Below are 17,452 nucleotides of genomic sequence, written 5' to 3'. Positions count from 1 at the left end.
GCCAGGCCAGGTGCAAGGATCCTTCCAGCTATAGGCGGGTGACACGAACCTGTGTCCCTGCTGCCCATCTATAGAAGGGACAGCACAGGAGGCTTGATCTTCCTAGTCTCCAGTCTGGTGACTGCCGAATGGGTGCCAAGATGCCAATGGAGTCACTTCTCCAGCACGGCACAAGAAAGCCAGAGAAGGTAATGGCGGAGGCATGGCCACCCTCCCGACCACCCTCAGCCCCGCACCGTGCTGTCCTCACACCCACCCGTGAGATCCAAAGCACAGACGAGCCCATTCAGAGAAGTGGGTGGAGTTAGGACAGGAGGCCCCACCAAGGACACCAAATACAGCAGAGCAAGCCACTGCCCATTAGAACATTTATTTCTCAGAGAGAAAATAAGACATCATATTATAGTAGGTAAAAGTAACTCTTGTATTCTTTACAGGCATAGATTTTCTGTTTATTACCTCTTATAACCATCTGTTATAAACAACTCTAGAAGGCAAATAAAGTCACTTTCTACAATAAATAGAGCATCGTGTGCTTCACAGCAGACGCGACAGAGGCGCGAGGCCCCATGCCACAGCAGGGTCTGAGCCGCCTTCTGTTCTAAAGGGAGCAGTTTCTTGAGTGGGACTCAGAGAGAGTGAAAGGTTCGGAGACTGAAAAATAGAAGATAAGTGTCGGGGGAGGGAGAGAGACGGGGAGAAAGCCCCGAGATCTTACAACACAGGTTTAGACAAGGGTCACAGAGTCCACAGCTGACCAACTACCTGGGGAGAGGAGGACACATCGGCTCCTTTAGCTAAACCACACTGCATGGCTGCACAGTGGAGGATTCCGATAATGGAGAGTATAGGCCTGAATAACTTAGCGACAGTATCTTACAGTTATATACACCACGCCTGTCCCAGCTGGTGCCGCGCTCTTTACTGGACAGAACCCCGCCCTCTCTGTGAGTTTTGTTGGCTCCCTTTTAAACTCTGGCTCAAGTCCCAAATGTGGAAGAAGTTGGTGGTTGACTGGCTGCGTTTTAAAAAGTCTGAGTATGTAAAAATGGCAGTGATCTCCCCAGTGACTTTGTTTTGCCCAAAACCCCCTATGAAAAATTTAAAACAATTAAAAATAACATCAAGATAGAAATCAACATGGCAATCAGCGGTCCGCAAACCCGCCTGCGGCTTTGGTGCTTAGGAGGTGAAAAGAAATGTCAAGAGCAGAAGCCTCTAAAGTTGCGTTGGTTTGTCAGTCAGCATTCCTCATTCACAGTTTGTTTTCCTTCCTTTGGGAGGTGAGGGAGGAAGTTGAGGAGGTGAAGGTGGGGAGAAGGTTGAAGACAGGGTATCAAAGAAAAAGGCCGTGTCCCTGCTCTGGGCAGCAGGAGCAGAGCAAGGGAAGGGTGCTGGAGAGCAGCCCGTGCCCCTGCGGTGATGGCGCGCAGTAAGGCTTAAGTCTGCTGCAAGAGGAGGGACAAGCAGCAGGCCAGCTGAAGGGCGTGCGCGCCCTCAATATCCATGCGGCCTTCCGCATGGACGGGGGCCCACCCTTGGCACTCCTCAGCCAGACGGAGGGCGGGAAGCCCACTCCATCCACAGGGCATGCGCACACAGCCAAGCTAGGCATGTTGGCAGCACAAGTGGAAGTCTGTGGGTGTGGGGAGACTGGGGTAGCTTCTACCTGGGACTCAGGTGGCTGGCAGACACCTAATCTAACATAGCAGCTGGCCAGAAAGGAAATGGGCATCAAAGAAAAAGATGGATTTGGTGATGTTGCTGTCAATTTGGCACGAGGGAGAGAGGAGAGCAATGGGAAAGGAGAGCCCGGGCTGGGTGTGGATGATGAGACGAGGAGGGGTGAGAACGGGTGACGTGGGGGGAAGGGGAGCTCAGTGGGTTCCCGAGGGACCCTGGCACATCTCTGGGATCAGTGTCAGAACCTTGCCTGCCCTGAGGTATGGTTAGCTGGGAGAGGCATGGAGGGAGCAGTTGGCCCCAGAAAAGCAGCCTAGGACCTGGTGCCCAGTGGCCCAGGTCCACTCCTCGGCTGGCCAAGACTCTCAGCTGTTTCTGCTTCTAAGTGTTCTTCAGTGGAATGTCCCCGGGGACCTTGGGTGGGAGTTTTTGGCACACAGTGGCCCTTCAGGGGAACCACTTGATTGGTCAATTCTGGGCCTTGCCCTTGGAGACCCAGTCCAGTCAGGGCCTGCCATGAGAAAGAAGCTGCCGGTCAGACACTTGGCAGGGGCAGAAGAGGCTTCCCGTGCCTCAGGGACAGAGGAGAGGCAGAGCAGGCAGACACAGGCCCAGTTCCACTCTTACAGGTAGCTGGAAGTGACAAAGGAGTGGGGTCCACGGACTCGGCTCAGGTGGATCATTGCACGGTCATAGGCCACCTGTACTGACTTTCGGATGCTGGTCTTGCGGCCTTCCAACATCTTGAGTTTGTCCACAGTGTCCTCCACACCCAGGGGTAGGACTTTGTCCCTTGGAAGCCACTGCCTGAAAGGCAAGCACAGCTGAGATGTGGCTACACCCCTGCAGACCTACAGGGGCTCCTCTGGGTCACGGGAAGGCAGACTGGAAGGCCAACTGTTCTCCAGCAGGCAGGCCTAGCAACCCCACAGGCCTGAGCCTTGCCCTTGGGCATGTCTGTTACCAACAATTCTACCTCCTTTTGACAGTCAGGGACGACAGCACTTTGTCAGCCACAAGCCCAGATTCCCTCACAATGGGAGGATGGAGACGTGTGTGTGTGTGTGTGTGTGTGTGTGTGTGTGTGTGTGTGTGTGCGCTGTGTTCGGCTTTCAGTTTAGTCTCTTTCTAGTAACTAGTTACCATGACAGCTGCCTACCCAAGGTCATGCCTGTCCTAAGAAACGGGTGGCATTTAGTGACTATTGGTTTAAGGGTGCAGAGATCCCCAATTCTCAATACCTCTCCTGAGCTCTACAGAGAACAGCTGAGGCCTCTACTGGACACTGCCCACTGCCTGGGGCTGTGGACCTACCCTGCGGCTTTCTGGGCCACCTGGGGAAAGGCTCCTCTTGAGGAGCTCCCCCTTACTCGAAGCACCATTAGCTGGTGTTGTTAGGAACAGCTACCACAGGCAGCATGGGCCTCTTACCAGGTGCGTTTGTTGTCAAAGAAGAGGACAAGGAAGAGCTTCTCTCCAGCCTCTGCCTGCTTCTGCTCGCCCAGCTTCAGCACGTCCAGTGGAGGGACAGGGATGGGGACGCCATTGTGCAGGAGGCCCTCCCGGGGCATCTTGGGATCGATGATCTGGAGGCAGAAAAGGAGACAGGCTCTGAGCAGGGGAGAATGGAAAGCCACAGGACCAACCATCAAGGCACTGAGAACCTAAGCACAAAGGGTTCAGGTCTACAGATAACCGGCGACGGAGGGGCTGGCATGAGCTGCTCCGTACCCTTCCCCAGTCCACTGTTCTACTCTCTCCACAGACTGAGTGGGACGGAGCAGGCAAACCCTCTCCTCACAGTGTCTATTAGGGAAGAACTACAGGCTGCTGCCATGATGGTCTCTCTTCACCACCTTTGCAATTCACCTCCAGCACCCAGGGTCTTGCCCCACTGGGCACCGAGGCTGTGACTGGGCAGAAAGTTCAATGTGGCAACAGGGCAACCCCTGTGATTCTATGTAACAGCCTCTGGCCACACACCACCTTCCCAAGGAGTGTGGGGCAGATACCTCTGCGGTAAGACTGAAGAAGAGACAAAAAGATGGCTGAAAGGGTCAGGTTTGAGGAAGAACCAAAGCACTGGAGAGACTAATCTAGGCAGCAAGCCCCAGAAGGCAGAGCCATCTTATCCTGAGGGAGTGCACCACAGCACAGCAGCTCTCCAGTGAGCAGGAGCCAATCAGTGCACAGCACAGCAGCTCTCCATGAGCAGGAGCCAATCAGTGCACAGCACAGCAGCTCTCCAGGTCCGTGGAGCATTTCTGCTGGCAGAGCTCACCACCATCCACACACCACCTCACTTTAATCTGACAGGTGTCGGCAGACGGGGGCAGCACCAGCACAGGAGGATGGCGCTAAACCATGGCTGAGACTGAAACCAGATGCTCGCAAAGGCGATTACCGGCAGCCTCCAACACAGCCCCCACTTCCAGAGCAGCTGGCTCATAACCTCTGTGCACAGAGGCCAACGAGACTTGGAAACTGACAGAGGAGGCAGCCTCCTCTAGAGAGAGCAATCTTAATTCCTATGCCCTGTCCCAGGGGACCTGCTCTCAGACCTCTGGGCAGCTGCCAGCACCCCATATCCCCCAAGACAAGCAGTTGAAAGCAGGGGCTCTGGTAAAGAGTTTACCCTAAGGCACCAAGAGACGGCTTGGCAGTAAGAGCACTTGCTGCTCTTCCCGAGGACCCAAGTTCGGCTCCTAGTACCCAAAGGGTGGCTCACAACCATCTGTAACTCGAGGTCCAGGAGAATTTGACAACTTCTGACCTCCTCGGGCACCAGACATGTACATGGTGCACATACATACATACATACACATAGGCAAAATACGCATACACACACATTAATAAATCTAAAATGAAAAATTTCAAGACTCTAAGAACAACCGACTTCTAGTCCACCCACCAGCTATGCAGTGGTCAAAACCATCTCCCAGCCTGTCACTCTTCCTGGGACTGAGGCTGAAGATGTAATGAGAACAGAAACAGCCCTAAGCTACCAGAGAGACAGTGGATTACTCTCTTGTCTCCATTTGAACATGCTGGTCATCAAGAGTGAACTGTGGAAGACCTGCTGGGGGGCAAGAACAGGGAGGATGAACCGACACCTGAGGACAGCTGTCATACACAAAATGGTACCGGTCCATCCACTCAGTGGACAATGAGGTTTACGGAACACAGACATGAAGCTGGTGGGAAGGTTCAACATGCCATACGACCCATGTGCAGATACACTACCACAACCGCAACACACGAACAGCAACGAAGGGAGTCATTTAGTCGGCATGCTAGCACGGGGGGGTGTGCACCGCTGCTGCTTTCCTGTTATTCCAAACACCCCCCCCACACACACATTTATTTTAAAAAGATTAAAATACAGCATAACATGCAAAATCTACATGCACAGGAAAAGGGATGCAGGGCATGCACCAAAATAGAAACACATGTTGTGTTCAGGTGGTGACTGAATTTCTTCTTCTTTTTATTTTTTGAGACAGGGTCTCACTACGTAGCCCTAGGTGGCCTGGAACTATGTGGACCAGACTGGCCTAAAAAGCAGTGAAAACTACCTGTCTATGCTGGCATTAATGGCATGTGCCACTATATCCCAGTGTTTTGTTTATATTCTAAAGACTCTTGCATGGTACAAATAAATCAAAAGCCACTCCAAACCTGCCAGCATTAGTCACTTCCTTAATGACCTAGCTGGGTCCTGCGGTCTCATTTTTACAGGACTTCCAATTCAATGTCTCCAGCAATTGGATCAGTGTGGACTTTCCACACCTGCCATAGTAAGAGGGGAGCAAGGCAGGCAAAATGAACCAATATGGCTCCAGGAGGTGGTATGACGTCATTGAGACAGGGTTTCCTCATCATCTCAAACAGGATCAGAGTTCCTGCCTTATCTTAGGAAGCTGCTGTTGGGCTCAAGAGTCACAGAGAGCCACAGCTGGAAAGCCCAGAGTTGTGCTGTTGAGACAAGGGTGCTGGGTGGAGCTGACTATGTACACCTTAAATTCTACCAGATCCTTACAGGACCCAAAGATTCCCAGCTTGTGGTGTCTTCCAGGGCTCGTGGCCATTTCCTCCCAACTTGGGAGAGCCTTAGGAGACCGCAGTCAAAGTGGCACATAGTTGTTATTAGCCACTAATAATGGGGGGATAAACCAGAACTATTTTCCAGGCAATTTGGCAACCTGTGCCGAATTCTGTATCGCTGTTAGCCCTAGTGGGTACTCCTAAGAAATGATCACGATTGTGCACCAAGATAAGGCTAAGATGCTCACCGACAACAGTGCAAAAGTAAATCTAAACGGGAGACTGGGAAATGGTCAAAGCGCGGCACATGAGAGCAACTGAAGGGTGTGTCACCATTAAAAATGACATGATGGAGGTTTTCATCATGTGGGATGCACACGTTCATGTATGCGGGGAAGTGACAAGGCTAGAGGCGGTACTGCCTCCCATGCACAGGCTTATGCATGGGAGAAGGTGCCGAGTGTAGTCCTGAGGACAGCACAGGGCACAGTTTTTAATGCAGTGGCTCTGAACAAAGGCTTTGCATCCCATGTTGAGCTCTGGAATCAAATTCCAGCCCTGCTACTTATTAGCTGGCTAACAGAGCTAAAAGACCCTGCCCCTTCCCTACAAAACAAGATCAACCATTCTGCCCCGGGCAGGTCAAGGATTTAGTGCGGCAGATGTTTCTTAACACAGCTAAGCATTGTTAGCAGCATCTTTAAACTGCACCAGGCATGATCCTCCTACACAGAAGCAGATGAACGACGCTATGAGGGCCCTGAGAACCTGGTCCCTGCACACCTGGAGCCTTTTGTGTGTGTGGCGGGGAGGCCTGCTCGGTTGCCCCAGGAGCGCTATGGTAAAGCCCCCCACCCCTCTGCAGTTAAAGGTGCCTTGACTCCCATCAAACTCTGCCAGCTGGATCCAATCAGATAATCCCTCAAGGCAAGGCAGGGCCAGAGCCAACGGGGGAAGAGGGAACAGGAGGGTGTTGTCTGGGGCAGACTCACCAAGGCAGGGTAGGAGGGATAGCCTCGGCACTTGGCCCACACCAGCTCCAGGGGCTCCAGGTCTCCGCGGTCTTCAAAGGGCATCAGGAGGCTTCTGCCTGGGGGTGGGGGAGGGGAGGAGACAGAGCCCAAAGGGGACTTGGCATGGTGCCCCAAAGCCTGCCTGTGGCTTCCGTCTAAGCGGGGCAGCCCAGGATCAAGTCAGCAACGCCCCTCCACCCTTCCTTTTCCTTGCCCTTTCCTTAGGAGTTCTTAGATTGGGTCAGGTGTCAAACTAACCCTCTAAATGGCCAAAAAGTAAATATTTCATCCTGTTAGGAGCCATGTGGTCTCTGCGGCTGTAGCAGGGAAATAGAGTCTAAACAAATGAGTATGCCTACTCACCAATAGAACTAGTGTTTCTGACACCGACATTTGAATTTCATAGTTTTCATAACTGAAGATGTAAGTGTTCTTAGCTCACGACCCACATAAAAGCAGGCGGCTACAGTTTACCAACCTCTGAACCTGAATTCTGGAACGGCTTCCTTCATTAAATATCAGGGCTTCCTCTCCAGGGTGTCTTAGGGAGAAGGGCCATACCCCAGCCTGAGCAGACAGTGCTGCCTGCACCCAGGGTAAAAGTGCAGAGAAGAACATCCTAGCAGAGCCATTTGCTAAGCATTTTCCTGACCAGGCCACAGTGGGCCATCCAAGCACCTGGCTGCACCACAAACCAGCAAAGCCAAGCAGTTTGGCAGGTCTTTGATGACGCTAGGTGTGCAGCCTCACCAATGCTCTGAGCACCACAGAAGCCTCTTTCCTGCCCCACACCTACAAACTGTGAACGGGGAGGTGAACACTCATCCAGCTAAGGAAAAGGGCTTGAATCTGAGAGAAAGATGTGTAATTCTTTTTTTTTGGGGGGGGGGGGGCAGGGTTTCTCTGTAGCTTTGGAGACTGTCCTGGAGCTAGCTCTTGTAGACCAGGCTAGCATCGAATTCAGAGATCTGCCTGCCTCTGCCTCCCGAGTGCTGGGATTAAACGTGTGCACCACCACCGCCTGGCTGAGGTGTGTAATTCTTAACTAACAAGAAAGGTGCTGTTTCAACACCAGTGAGTACAGAAGGTCAGCCATGAACGGATAAACCTACCACCGAGGAGGCTGTGGAGAAGCCAGCGTAGCCACGCACTGGTAAGGCCACAGAGCAGATCAGCCCTTTTGGAACGCACTTCCCCGCAATGTCCCAGGAGCTTTAAAATAAATCTGCTCCAGTAACTTCCTCTTTGGCAACTTATAAGAAAAGTAATGAAAGGATTCATTGCCTTCTGTGTGCTGGAAGCTGGAGCTAGCCAACATCCACCAGAACACATATCAGTCACGAAACCCCGGTTGTTAGGAAGATGGTCCCAGTATCATAACAGCAAAGAAAGCTCATGAGCCAACAAGAAAAAGTATCCGAGTAAAACCTGGTGCGTACAGAAGTGTGTGTATCAGATCTGCACTTGTTAAAATGTGCCGAAAAGAAACGGAAGCAACACAGAAATGGAGACAGCTGTGTTCAGATGGTGAAGCTATGGAGTGCAATTCTTTTTAAATAACCTTTGGCACCAATTTTAGTACGGGGGTTTAAAAAGTAAAGGGAAAATGTCACCACCAGAAGCACAAAGTGTGTCAGATCCACTTCCTGGCTTCGAGTTTAAATGTATATTTGTCTGGACGGGAGACCTGTTGTCTGAGTGCAGGCAGTCACGAAGTAATGCAACTCAAAGGCATGCATCCATCAACACACACTGGGAAAGGGAATGACATTAAGGCAGAAGGAAGCGGCTGGACCAGGTAAAGAACCCTGTGCTTTATAGGGAACTTCAAAGACATGGCATTCACAGTGCATGTGACAGAGAGCCTAGTTAAGAAGTATTCTGCTCTGGACCTGCTCCATCTGGGAACCACCCCAGCCTCACCCTTGCCCTGTCCTCATTTCGTGAGGCTAAACAGGCATGACCTACAGAGCTAGAGGGGTCTGAGTGACACGTTATCACTGATGGCCCTAGAGAGCACAGCCAGGCAACACCAACCGAAACTATGAACACACCCTTCTTCAACCTGACAGCTCAAGAATGAAATGACCTCCGCACACAGGCTGCTCAGCGCAGCCCTGATGACGAAGACACGTTAAATGTCTGTCGTGGGAGAGCTACAGAGAAGAAATGAAGACTTCTCCCATACAGTGTGCCACTGGCAAGCTGGGAGAAAGCAAAGGATTCCTAGCATACACCATGAACGCGAAATAAGGAATGAATGGTGGGCCCTCACACTTCTTTCCAACACACACAGGTTCCAGCTTGGATATACAGTAGGGAGCTCTGGAAAAACAACACAAAACATTGCAGCTGATGCTCCAGAGAGGAATGCGGGCTTTCCTAAGAGCCCACTGGACTTCTGTTACCATGGGCACGCATTAAACTGTGCTCCCTAGTTTGTTTTTGAGTTTTGTTTGTTTGTTTGGTCAACTTAGACACACGCTAGGATCATCTGGGAAGAGGGACTCTTGGCTGAGAAAGGCTTCTATCACGCTGGCCTGTGGGCAGGTCTGTGGGACATTCTCTTGACTAATGATTGATGCGGCAGGGCGCAGCCCACTGTAAAGGATGCCACCCCGGGCATATGGCCTTGGACTGTGTGAGAAGTGGGCTAACAAACCCCACACACAAGGCTCCTCTGCTTCAGCTCTGGCTGACCTCCCTTCGTGATGGACTACGAGCTGTGAGGAGAAGAGAACCTTACCCTCATTATCACAGCGATATAAACTCAAAATACAACACAGCTGAAGAGTTTTAAAAGAAATGTTAGTGACGGGGAGCGAAGGCCACCTCTCTAGCCAGTGTTTGTCTGGGGGGCCTGCAGACTGACGGCCAGGTCGTGAGCCCCTGAAGTGCAGCAGTTCAGACAGCTTGCTCCTCAGCGCGTTTCCCCAGCTCAGACTCAACAGTCTCCTCACCTGAGCCACTGTGGTCCGAGCCTCCGTTCACACCGTCCAGGAAGGGCACTCGGGACAGGGCTGGCTTCCCACGGCTGCGTTTGGGAGGTGTCAGGCCACTGCGCACAGAGAAGAGAGTTGAAATGAGCAGTTTTAACTAGAACAAAGCTTCTCCCGCTTTTCCACCTCTGACACAAGGGAAAGACAGCGTCTCCATTCCCTCCTGGAAGTTTCTACCAGAAACCAGTCCACCCTTGGGGAGGAACAGCACAGTTCATTCAGAGGGAAGGTCACAGTGCTGGGCCTGGCGACCGGTGCGCACCTTTAATCCCACAGGAAGAAGCAGGCGGATCTCTGTGAATTCCAGGCCAGTCTGGTCTACACCGTGAGAGCCTGTCTCACCTCAGCCTCTCACTTGTTTGACTCTGCACTCTCGGGGCCGGAGAGATGGCTCAGTGGCTGTTCCTCCAGAGGACCTGGATTCAATTCCCAGCACCCACATGGCAGCTCACAACCAACTGTAGCTCCAGCTTCAGTGAACCCGACACCCATCATAAAATACCCATGCACATAAAATTAATATATAATCTGCACTCTAGGCTCCACATGCTTCATCTTGACAAACCAATTTATTTTTGAGGTCCTAAAATTTGCCTCTTTTCCAAATGTTCTATAACAGGCATGTCTTCTTTCCAGAATTAGCTAAGACATTTTTAAATTGGGAAAAACAAAAAACACCACTTCTTACTTCCAAATGGTTTATGTGCGAAGTTTTCCTTGGGTAGGATTTTTTTTTTTAAATTTGATTTTTACCAACTAAAAAGGAGAGCAATTTCTTTCTTTACAGAAGGCTACTGCAGAGAGGCAGAGAGTCTGGTGGGTGAGATGGGTTAGTGGGTAAAGGTGCTTGCTGCCGAGCCTGAGTGTGATCCCTGAGACCCACACGGTACAAGAGCTGTCCTCTGACCTCCATAAACATGGAGGCACACATAAACACAACAGGATACTTCTTAAAAGGAAGTTAAATGCTGGGCATGGGGGTGCACGCCTTTAATCCTAGCCCTCAGGAGGCAGAGACAGGCAGAGCTCTGTGAGTCTGAGGCCAGGCTGGTCTACAGAGTGAGTTCTAAGCCAGCCAGAGATATACAGTGAGACCTTGGAGAGAAAAAAAAAAAAAAGGAGGGGTAAGGGAAGGAGGGAGGAAAAGTAAACTATATATATACTGGACAAGAAAAGAAATAATAAACATGGCCACCAGGGCACCCACCCGCCTGTGCGGTTTTATTGCACAGTCTAGAGCTGAGAGCTTCTGGGCAAGGATCACGTGGCTGAGAACCTTAAAAACATTGTGGCTGCCGAGTCTGGCGGCCATATTTTTAATCCCAGTACTAGGGAGGCAGAGGCAGATGAGTTGAGGCTAGACCGTCTACAGAGTGGTTTCAAACCAGATTAGCTATACAGTAAGTCTCTGTCTCAAAAATAAATAAAAATATTGCTGATACATAATTTTCTGACCAGAAAAAAATGGTCAGAGAGTCAATTTTTTACAAAAAAGCCAAAATATTTAGAAAACCCTGGATGAGATAAAACGCAGCAAGGAGTGGGAATGGCTACAGTCCGGTACTCGATTTCACTGAGTCACAACCGAGTTTATGCTAAGAAAATTCAGCTTAACCAAAACCATGACTCCCATTCCTTCAGTGAACGAAGTTGGCACTTGTTTGGGAAACAATGCCAGGAATCCCCAGTTCATACGGAGGACCTCGTGCACTCACCCAGAAACCTGTCCGTGGACTCGAGACTGGCGTGTCTCTAAGCTTACACCCTGACCTGGACAGGGCACACAAGGAGCAAGCAGGGCAAGGCAGCTGAGAGACAGGTAAAGGCTACCTCATCTCATCCCCTCTGCGACCCTAGCCACCCAGCAGTGCTGTGGAGAAGCCACGAGTTCACACACTGCACTCTGGGGATGGTTTCATGTTTTCAGACCACTACTGTTCTACCGCAGAGTGCCAGAACGGGCAGGAAAGGCTTGGAAACTAGCCTGCAGAACAACTCTGTGTGGCTCTGAGGAGGCAGATGGACGCTGCATATAGAGTGTAATTTCCATCTACCTCCTCTACAAGAGAAACTGCGGGACCTGGCATGTACTTTAACAGTGACAACTCACACCACAGGTGCTGGAGGGACGACCCAGGGGAGGGTGCGGCTGGGCGTGGTATGGCATGAGTGTCACCCTTGCGCTCCGGAGGTGGAGTTAGGGGGGCCAGCAGTCCAAGGACCAGCTTCAGTCACAGTGAGTTCCCTGTTTGCAGTACATGAGACTGTCACGGAGTGCAACAATGAAAAAGAAGACCATTTGAAAAGGCCGAGCACAGAACAAATGGGCAAAAGAGGCTGGGCATGGGCTAGACAGCAGCGCACACCTTTAATCCCAGCTCTCAGGGGGCAGAGGCAGGAGGATCTCCATGAGCCTGAGGCCAGCCTGGAGTGGAGCAGAACAGCCAGAGCTAAAGTGAGACCCTATCTCAAACAACAACAAAAAAGATTGTGTGGCTTCCGTGCAAAAGAAAAAAGCTTCCTTTATATTCTTCCTAGCGTACTGGAGAGGAAGGGGGCTGGGATAGGGAGAGAGAACACTGCAGTCAGAACCCTTGAATCCCCAATTTTACTTCATCTTTCCTAAAATTTGTGTGTGTAGGTCAGAGGGCAGCCTGTGTGTGTCGGGGTGGGGGGGGCTGGCTCTCTATCTCTTCTGTGGTATTCCTGGGGACTGAACCACATCATCAGGCTTGGCAGCAGTGCCTTCACCTATAAGGTCCCAATCCCTCTGTTTAAGCAGACTGAAAGAGGAAATACTGCGGTTGGGGACATGGCTCAGTAGTTAAGAGCACTGAATGCTCTTCCAGGGGATCCGGGTTCAATTCCCAGCACCCACGTGGCAGCTCACAACTGTCTGTAACTCAGTTCCAGGGGAATCAACACCCTCACAGACACAAGCTGACAAAACACACCAATGCACACCTGAACCAGCAGGCTATCCTGGTCTGCTCCTTACGGCTCACAGCTGGGAAGCGTGCCCTTTCCACCTTAGCCAAGGGCCGAAAGGGGACCGATGGGTGACCTCACTCCTACCACCTCCAGTAAACTCAACTTCCAGGCACCTGCATACTTGTTCAGCTTAGGAGTTTTGCTTTTGTTTTTTAAGCAGGGCTATGCTATATAGCCTGGGCTGGTCTTGAGCTCATGGTTCTTTTATCTCAGCAGCCTAAGTGTTGGTTTTACAGGTATGGGTCGCAAAGCTCGGCTTAAGCACCTATCTCTGAAGGAAGCCTGAGAGCAAGCAAGAAGCATTTCCTACCATTTTGAAATCTGTCTTCTTTAGTACTGGTAAACTGTCTCTGCTCCCATCTACTCTGTCTTTGGAGGCTTCAACACACAAGCAGCAAGCATGGGCAATTCTGAGGTTTCGTGGGGAGTAAAAGCCCAGGGCCAGTGTGTAACTGGAGGCCCTCACAGCTCCACCTGGAAGCAGGCAAGCAAGCGTCAGGGGCACACACGCCAGCGAAGGCTGCTATGGAAGCCTTCAGATACAGACCAGCCTTTCGGTGGATCCTTTCAGCAGGCACCACTCCCTGTGGCACCAAGGTCCTCTCATCCAAGCACCCCGCTCTACCCCAGAAAACACAGGGCAATGAGCTCAGTAAACTAGACTTGGGAGAAATGAAAGCTATGGTCTCAGAAATCCTCCCTTCAGGTTAAAACAAAACAAAACAAACAAAAAAAAAAAACAACAGAAGCCTATCCCTTCTCAACAGTGACAGGTAACCTGGAGTCTTTGAAAAGAGGGCCTTTAAAGTCTCATACTTGCTCACCCCTCCAATCTCTCTGAAGAGGCCACTGCTGTGGGCACTGGGTGTAGCTGATAAATGCCTGTAAGCCCAGCACCTGGGAAGCGGGGGAACAAGGGTTGAGAGCTGGAAGCTAGCTTGAGCTACTTAGAGTGATCCTATTTCAAAAAACCAAGGGCCAGCTCCAGACATATTGGTAGTATATATGCCTGCCATCTCAGCACCTGGGAGACGGAGGCAACAAAACGGCTTTGAATTCCAGTCCAGCCTGGGCCACACAGCAAGATCCTATTATCAAGAGACAAAACAAAACCAAAAAAGGCTCGGGCTGTGACTAGCTGGTAGAGTACTTGCCTGGCACATGTGAGGCCCATGGCTCAATCCTCAGGGCCACAGAACAGAAGCCAAAACAATCCAAAGAGACCAACCCTATGAAACTCTAAGAGGCTTAGTCAAAACCACATCTGCAACTAGCTAGGCTATCCACGTGTGTGCGCACCCGGGCGTTTGTGTCTCAGATGGTCACTTCCCTGGGCAAAAGGAGGTTGAGCCCCACAAACTCAGCAACATTTGAAGGCCAACCCCTTCCCTCAGGGCTCCCAGTTACAGACTAGAGACTGAGGAAATGGTAGTGAGAAGAAAGTCCTTTCTTAAGAAGAAAGTCCAAACTGTCCCTGAATGCAGAAGTAAGGAAAAAGGTGGTGTCAAGGCTGCCCGAGCTTGGTGGATAAATATCCTTACCTGCCAGCTTCAAATGCCAGTCCTCCACTGAGACCCAAACTACATTCCGAGTCAGACCCGCTTTCAGTGTGCTTTCCGAAGCCGTTAGTCACGCCTGCCAAGGACACACAGAGTGAGCCTGAGTGTAGAAGCCCCCTTCCCTGACACACGCCTCAGAGGACTGGAGTGGGTAGGAGGCTGCTTCCCCTGTAAGGACAGCATCTTAGGTGGCTGTGAGCAGCACACACCCGACTACCGAGGAAAAACGTAGGACTTCACCCAGGCAGGCTCACAAGTCTCTGGCCTGCTCTAACTTCGAACCTGCTGATACACACTCACGAGTCCGCCCCATTCCAGCTGGCGGCAGCAGCCTCCTTCTTTGGGGATGATGGCAGAAACTGAGGTAGGATAAGGGCTCGGTATCATCCGCACCCAGAGATAGCTCACAGAGCTAGGGAACGTTGCAGAGGGCAGACTTTAAGAGCTACAGCAGCTCAGATCATTGAAGAATGGAGCATCAGAACCTTGGCTCCAGGCTGAGTTTGGCCCCTGCCTTCTGTGAAACAGAGGAAGCTGTTTGGTCTGAATCCTTTTGCAGCAAGACACCTCAGGTAGAGAGGGCTGCTTCATTGTCCTAGGGTCACCTTACCACGGAAGGCTTCCTTTTTTTGAACCTATTGAATTCTAACTCCAGAGTCCTCCAACTCTGACCACTGAACAAAGACTGAAGGAGGATGGGGCCCCTGATTTGAGAGCTGAGACAGAAGCCATGGTTAGAAAATTGTAAGGCCAGCCAGACCCACTGAGAGCAGGTGCCTGAGCCTAACTGGCCTTTCCTCCAACATGATGACCTCGATGTGAGTCCCAGAAGCCCACTGTGCCCTGCCTGCTTTCTGAGCTCCAACTACAGTTGTTTACAGAAATGTTCCCGAGGGCCTGCATGTGAGGGCTAGGAAAGGAACGCTGCTGCAGCATCCCCAAGCATGAGAGTCCAGGCTGACGACGGGGCCTGATGACCCCACGAGCACAGGCCTTCATTTTTAGTTCAGTGTTCTCCATGCTGTTTGGCTCAGACAGAGACAGAGAGCTGAAAAGATGACAGTAACTGCTACCGTTGGCTGCTATTTGCTGTGCTCCTAATGTGCCCCAACCTCAGCACCTCAGGGTAGGAATCAGTAAGACGCAAACAGGCTCAGAGAGGGCACACAGCCAATAGGAAGTCAGGATCTGAACTTCAAGCTCTGTTCTCTATCCTAAATGTCTAGCCTACTACAGAGAAGTACAGGCAACAGGAAGGGCCTTCAAGAGGAGTCTTCTCAACTCCAGGTCGTTTCCTGAATGACTCTGGCGGCATCACCCAACCCCACACTTTGGGCTCTGTGATTTTTTAGCAACTCCAGGGACCTCTCTACTTTCTCCAGGACTGGGACTTTCGTGGAGCCGGAACTGGTACCTTCTCCCCACCGGGGACCAGCACACAGGACTCCAGTGACCTCCTCTCCCACCCACATCACTGCTGCTGCTGGCTCCTGTGCTGCTCTGTGGACATGCAAGTGCATTCCCACCTCCAAGACATTTGCTCATCTGTCCTTCCTAAAACATTCTTCCCCTAGATGCCAGCAGCTCAGACCTTCAGCCCCTTCAAACCTTTACTCAAATGTCCCCTTTCCCTGACTGCTGTGTCTCGTTCCATCCGGCGCTCTGTCCCTCTTCTCTAACGGTTTGACGTGTGGCTTTTTAATTGTCCCCACAGTTTCTAACACAAGACCCTCATTTGCCTTTCGTCTATTTCTTCTCTAAGAGAGATGTTCGTGTTTTGTTCACTAATTTTCCTCCAGGGCCTAAGGCAGTGTCTGATAAAAATATCAAGGGCAAACTGAAGGCAGGAACCATTTTACCACATAAAACCTTACATCCCCCTCAAGGCCAGTGATAGCCCGGCATACAAGCTGGCCCTCCGAGAACAACTGCTCTAAGCCTGTTTTCTCAGAGGCCACCAGAGATGACTGTCAGGGGAAGGTGGCCCGTGGCAAGGCAAGCAGGCAAACAGATGGGAAATAGCAAAAGAAGTCACAGGCAGGATCACCTGTCTCTTCCTCTTGCTGAGGGGACCTTTCCCCGTCACTGTCACTACAGCTCCTGCTCCTTGGCCTCTTCCTGGAACAGTGCTCATCTTCCGTGCTGGCTGGAGAAGCTGGAGAGTCCACTGCACCATGGTCCTCGCCATTCTCCAGGGTCCCGTCTGGACTCCTCTGCAGCTTAACCCCATTCTTGGCCTTCTTGAAGAGGACTGATGTACGGCGGCCCACCCCACTGAGAGGGGTACCAGGAGGGCTGTCAGGGTTTATGAGAGACAGTCTGTCAATGCCATTGTCACTGAGCAAGCATTGCAAGGGCTCGCTCCCCAGCTGCAGAGCTGATTTCTCCAAGAGCTCATCGTCTTCCACCTTCCGGGACTTTAGGGACCGGCTTGAAGGCTTGCTGTCACTGATGGGTTTCAGGGTGGGGGGATCTGGGGGGGACTCCTGCTCAGACAAGGACGGTGCGGGCCCAGTAGGCTCCAGGGTTGGTGGGGCAGGTATTTTGGAATCATCTGTTGAGAAAAAGAGAACCTGCTTGAACATTCTAGCAACGGTCTGCTCCCACCAGCCAGATAACGACTCTGATGGGCAAGAAAGCCTGAGAGGGCCACCTGTTTGGGCAGTAATCCGGTGAGGTTTCAGCTGGACAGACTGGAGGACACCAGAGTTTTCTCACCTGTCCTCGGCTTTGTTTGTGGGGACACACAGCAGACAGAAAAGGTGTTTGCAGATTTAGGGAACTCAGACCAAGCGCATTAAGTCAGAGCTTCCCAGATCAGTCTGCTCCACTTGGAACTTTACTCCCAAGCCATAGCTCAGACCCTCCCATGTGAACCTCTGCGACTTTACCCTGAAGCCCTCCCTCTGAGTGACGCTGGGGCCACTGGCCATTGTGCACGTGTCAAGGAGAGGAACTCCGATGACGTGCTGACTGCCACATGAACATTACGAAGAGTCACAATGGTCACCTATGCGAATTCTCAATCATGTACCTGACCTACACTAAAATGGACCCAATCCCTTCAGTGGGAGCCTTACCAAATAGAGGTAACTCCTGTGTTTAGGCCATGTGAGTGGCAGGCCTCCCCAAACCTCGGGCTCAGGGCAAGGGCAGGTACTAG

General features: G+C 51.5%; 1 protein-coding gene across 2 annotated transcripts in view; it reads right to left on the bottom strand.

The window, feature by feature from the left end:
* Positions 1-336: 336 nt before the first annotated feature.
* The window catches only part of Brpf3 (bromodomain and PHD finger containing 3), a 34,166-nt gene continuing 17,050 nt past the window's right edge, over positions 337-17,452 (bottom strand). Inside the window, exons 8-13 of one of the 2 annotated variants that reach the window (XM_075979704.1) lie at positions 16,337-16,843; positions 14,272-14,365; positions 9,701-9,798; positions 6,720-6,817; positions 3,115-3,269; positions 337-2,490 (exon numbers count right to left, since the gene is read on the bottom strand). In XM_075979704.1, coding sequence (XP_075835819.1) covers positions 2,307-2,490; positions 3,115-3,269; positions 6,720-6,817; positions 9,701-9,798; positions 14,272-14,365; positions 16,337-16,843 — 1,136 coding nt within the window. In that variant the 3' untranslated portion in view covers positions 337-2,306. The remainder of the gene's footprint in view (positions 2,491-3,114; positions 3,270-6,719; positions 6,818-9,700; positions 9,799-14,271; positions 14,366-16,336; positions 16,844-17,452) is intronic. The other variant, XM_075979705.1, reaches the window with a different exon arrangement.

The sequence above is a fragment of the Microtus pennsylvanicus genome, chromosome 7 (genome assembly GCF_037038515.1).
Source record: "Microtus pennsylvanicus isolate mMicPen1 chromosome 7, mMicPen1.hap1, whole genome shotgun sequence".
Lineage (NCBI taxonomy): Eukaryota > Metazoa > Chordata > Mammalia > Rodentia > Cricetidae > Microtus > Microtus pennsylvanicus.
Note: the sequence above shows the minus strand (reverse complement) of the source record. Positions and strands in the feature narration are given on the sequence as shown.